This window comes from Bison bison, unplaced genomic scaffold, assembly GCF_000754665.1.
Source record: "Bison bison bison isolate TAMUID 2011002044 unplaced genomic scaffold, Bison_UMD1.0 scf7180017864383, whole genome shotgun sequence".
Lineage (NCBI taxonomy): Eukaryota > Metazoa > Chordata > Mammalia > Artiodactyla > Bovidae > Bison > Bison bison.
In genome coordinates, this window is record NW_011494955.1 from 3,286,494 (window position 1) to 3,291,241 (window position 4,748).

The 4,748-nt window shown below is 54.2% G+C and overlaps 1 protein-coding gene across 3 annotated transcripts in view; it reads right to left on the bottom strand.

The window, feature by feature from the left end:
- Positions 1 to 3,297, bottom strand: part of MCRS1 (microspherule protein 1) — a 9,398-nt gene extending 6,101 nt beyond the window's left edge. Inside the window, exons 1-5 of one of the 3 annotated variants that reach the window (XM_010857772.1) lie at positions 3,194 to 3,297; positions 1,945 to 2,064; positions 1,298 to 1,436; positions 811 to 949; positions 40 to 198 (exon numbers count right to left, since the gene is read on the bottom strand). In XM_010857772.1, coding sequence (XP_010856074.1) covers positions 40 to 198; positions 811 to 949; positions 1,298 to 1,436; positions 1,945 to 1,954 — 447 coding nt within the window. In that variant the 5' untranslated portion in view covers positions 1,955 to 2,064; positions 3,194 to 3,297. Of the gene's footprint in view, positions 1 to 39; positions 199 to 810; positions 950 to 1,297; positions 1,437 to 1,623; positions 2,065 to 3,193 lie in introns of all 3 variants that reach the window. The other 2 variants (XM_010857773.1, XM_010857774.1) reach the window with 2 other exon arrangements.
- Between the last annotated feature and the right edge of the window lie 1,451 nt (positions 3,298 to 4,748).

The following is a 4,748-nucleotide window of genomic DNA, read 5'->3' on the forward strand; positions in this document are numbered from 1 at the left end:
GGGAAAAGGGAACAAGACCCCTGTGGTAGGAAGCACTACCTGCAGCACGGCATTGATGAGCAGGAGGTCGTCCGCAGGCTTCCAGCGGCCCAGGTCCTTGGTCACCTGCAGCGGCTGTTTGCTCTTCTTCACACGCTTGGTGAGTCCAGGGGCTGGGGCAGGGCTGGGTGGCACCGGTGTGCTGGGGGTCTTGGACACCTGGGCAGAGGGCAGGAGTAGAGTGAGCTCAGAGCTGGCACCAGGGCAGCTGGGGTTTCAGACCCAGAGCTTTGTACAGCCCCACCCAACAAGAAGCCACAGGCAGGGAGCTCAGCTTTCTAATACCAGTCCCTCCCCGTTCCCGCCCCCATCAAAGTACTTCTACACAGTCCTAGACCATATGGGGTCTTCTTTTTGGTGATGGTGCCCCCAGCCCCGGTGTGGAGGGTGGGTGGGGAGGATACCAGGAAAACACTCTTGCTGGTACAGTGTCTGGGGCCAGAGCAATGCCACCTGGGGGTTATTTTTACACCCAGCAATGCTGGGAACAGGCTGTCTGCTCCCAGAATAGATGCACGCTCTATGCCTCCCACACAGAATGTGATACAGGATGCGCTGACAGGGTGGTGGTGGTGGGGGGTATGCAGCAAGAAAGCGGGAGTAGTGAGATGGGCTCCCAGGAGGGAGGCATCTAAGGTTGGGGCTGGGGCGGCTTGATCCTCTCACAAGCCTCCTCTGCAGGGCTCTTGCCAGCTGGCGGAGGTTGTGGGGAAACACGAAATCTGGCACTGGCCCCCACCCCCTGCTACTCCCCATTCTCCCAATCCTCACCTTCTTCTTCTCACTGGAGGAAGGTTCGCTCCCCGAACAGCGCCCTGGTTCCACCCCACTGGCCCCCTTCGCCCGGGTAGAGGACTTAGCCAGGCTGCTCTCCACCAGCTCATCATCGAACTTCTTCCTCTTGATGAACCTGTGAAGAGTGAACCTACTCAGTGAGCTCTCCGCACCCCACCCCCAGTACCCACTCACCCACACCCAGCCTCCAAAGAAGAGCAGGTTCCCAGCAGTCAGAGTGCTCACTGCTCTGGCTCAGTGGTCGAGGCATGGAACCTCTATGCTCCACCCCTCTGAGATGACAGGGTACCACACTACAAAGACTTCACATCAAAGACCTAAGATCTCCCTCCCTTGGTCAGTCTCAAGGAGATACTTAGTAAGGTCAGGAAAAGCACAAGCCTCTGCCAACGCAGGCCCCAGAGGGGTGCAGGGGTGAAGGCATGCTGCAGTCTCAGTTTCTGGCCCTTCAAATCCTTATTACCTAGAGGAGCTTCTCCGTTTAGGGATGGTTCCCAAGGCCTGAGAGGAGGCCCGCTTCTGCCCTGCCAGTGACTCCTCATCCTCTGAGCGGCTGGCAGTGCCCGATGCCATGAGGGATGAATCTAGCAGCCCCTGAGAATCTAGAAAAAAGAGAAGTGGTGAAGTCAGAGCTCCTAATTGCCAAGCAGAGCCTTGAGCCTCTGCACAGGGGACCCCTCCTCAGCCCCCCTTTCCCAGCCAGCCCTCTTGGTCCCTCCCCTGCCTCCTTCACATTTGAGGTTTTAAGGTGGGAGTTCCTTGGCCATCCAGTCCCATCTGGGCCCAGACCTTCCACGCTGGGCAGTTCTCCCGGTGCCACGTGTCATGTCGTGCAGCACATGGTGCTCAGGTCAGACTGGTGATGCCGACACACCGGGCTCTGGGCATAACTGCTCCCTCTGCCATCAAAATGCAGCCATGCCAAAGAGCAGCAGCTCAACAGAAAGTCAGTCAATTGTGGCCTCTGCCGAGAGGTACGTGGGTGGTGCTGGCCCAGGGGGAGGTGGCAATGCCCAGCCAGGACCGAAAGACACACGTGCCAGGCACGGGGTGGAATCAGCAGATGCTTGGCGCCTGAGCGTTTGGGGAGCTGGCCCGGCCTCATACTACCTTTGTCCATCCTCTTACAGTCCCAAAGCCACTGGTTCCAAACCACAGGGCTAGAAGGAAGGGTCCCACAGGCTCATCCAAGGATTCTGACCAGGTGAGCTTAGAGGCCGAGAGGAGATTCTGCAAAGGAGAAATGAGGCTCCCTGAGGCTCAGATTTCCATCTGGCCAGCCTCACCTCCTTATACTGGAACTGGTCCTCAGCATCCCATAAGCTAGCAAAAACACCAGAAAAGACACAATATATTCTGCCAATATGACCCTAATAAACCAGTAGCCTTTTGAAGGTCACCAACATCTCTGAGACAGTGATAAAAGCTAGGGACCCTAGAAAAATGTACACATTTCAGGAAGTTCACAAACCCCTCTAATTCTACTAACAGCCCCTAGGTGAAGGGCCTTGACTCCAAACTAGCAAGAAACAAAAGATTCTTGGCTCACTTTTGCTTTGTCAGCTGCCCACTCAGCTCCCCTCCCAGTCCAAAGCACGGGAAAGGAAAAGGAGATAGGACTCCAACCAGTCTACCTTTTTTTTTTTTCATTTGAAGCTTTGGGTAAAGATTTAGAGGGCGTTACTTCGTGGAAGTTGAAAAACGCGGCTTGGTCACTGAGCAAACATCAACCGCCGTCTGGGGGACCCTCGCCTAAGACCCGGAGAACTCAGGTGCTGGGGACTATCCGGTCCTGCCCCTCCTGATCAGGGACGCTTCTGACCAGGAAGCGCTCGTCAAACCGCTCCATCGGATACGGTTGGGAGTTCAGCCACTTGGGGAAAGGGTGAATAGCCCGATGCCGCCGTTACACTGAGGCAGGGTCTGCGTCCCCTTCCTTCTCTGGCCCTCCGCCCTTCGTTCTCCCCGCCAAATGCACACCCAAAGTAGGGAATTTGTCCGGGTCTGTTTCAGGGGCTCGGGATACAAGTGGTGAAGTCAGTACTGCAACTCAAAAGCAAAGCGCCGAATGAACCCTGATGCTCTCGGAGCCTTGATTCAAGCCCCAGGGGCCGGTGGCGGGGGAAGGGAGTCAACTCCCAGGCTAATTCTCACCCCACCTTTGGCATGCTACCTTTGCGCATGCGTAACTTCTCGGACCAGATTCTAGCCCGGTCCGGCCCACGCATGCGCAGATTTTCGGGGCGCTACCGGGGCGGGGCCCCAAACCTGGGAGGATCGTACCCGGCAGTATTCTGGGAAACCCCATTTCACCCCCAACTCTCCTCAGAATCCTCAAAGGCGAACCGCGAAGTCTCACCATTCCTAGGCTGCCAGTTCCAACACTTTCTCCGCGGCGACGGCAGCAGCCGCAGGGCCAAGGCCGGCTTCCGTGAGGTTCGTCTACTTCCGGGTCTACGAACTAAGGGTTGAACAATCCCTTCCGGTTCGCCCCGACTACGTTAAGTAAAGGGGCGTGGCCATGGTACCGACGATATTACCGTTTTGTGTATCAGCAGAAGTTAAAGTCTTTCCTAATTGAAACACCTTATTGGGAGACATCAGGTATTATAGGCCCCAAGTTGGAGGAAGTGATTAAAGGGAAAGGCGAGAGTTGGAGCGGGATAGCCTGAGCAGCTAGGTGAGGCAATCTTGGGAGAGGGTGGGCCGGAGGGTGGGGCCGCACAGCTACTAGATTTCGGCTTCCGAATTTTGCCGCCTTGCTAGAGATCTAGGATTCTGATAGTTTCCCAGGAGCACTTATAGATTGTTTGATTCCACCAGCGGTTTTAGAGAAACTACTCTGTGGCAGGCCTGTGCTAGGCACAATACGGGGAGACGATGTTGAGGAGCTCCCTCCAGCCGGAGAGATGTGGCGTATAGAAGGGGCCGGGAGGTTGATGTCTAACGAAAGGATGGAGAGTTGTGGACCGCGGCTCTAGAAAGCAGAGGCCAAAGAGAGAGAGAGAGAGAGAGAAAGAGAGTAGAGGCCCTGGGAGAAGGAGTGCCCATCCAGTCGGCCCCACCACGCCTGGATTGCTGGAGGGAGCTGTTGGCCCTGGGAGGTAAGACGACCCGCGGAAGCACCTTCAGAGGAGAAGCCCTGAAGATGGGAGGACAAGCCTACAGGAAAAGTTGGGCGTTTGAGGGTGTGAGAGGTGCCTTGAGAAACCAAAAAGACTGTCCTCTAAAAGAGAGTTTCTATTTGTTTCATGCTCCCTTGGAGGGACACAGAAGTGTAATAGCTCTAAAGAAACATACTGCAGCTCAGAATAAGAAAAGTACAACTCCAAAGCTGTCTAGCAGCTAGGTGGGACTCCTCAGTGTAGGTGTCAAGTACTCCTCACATGAATATTGCCACGTGATTCAAGTGTTAGATGGGAGGCTGGGCCTTCCAGCCCTGAGGGTATGATAGCCTTCATACACTCTCAGGGGACAAGAGTCCCCTGTTCATTTGTGATCTTGCTTAATGAGCATTAACCTACTGTATTTCCCCTGAAAGATTGTATTTTCTGATACAAGATGTGATGGACTATATTAAATACAGCATAGTAGCTATACTAGGTGAGAGTCATCACAGAGGTCTCTAAGGAGATGAGGGTTGAATTGAGATTTGACATTTGATAAGAGGTCAGTTGGGCAAAGAGCTGGGGTAAGATGGCCTAGTCAGCGGGGACAGCATAGCTCCAAAGCAGAAAAGAATTTGGAGAGACTGAGGAACAGGATGGAGATTGGTGTGGCTGGAGCAAGATGATCAAGAAAAAGAGAGAAGGAGGAGATGAGAACAGAGAGGTCATCAGGGCAGGTCATTTTAGGCCTTGTGGTTCATGGCATGAATTTTGGCCTTTTTTCTTAAAAAAAAAAAAAAAAAAAAT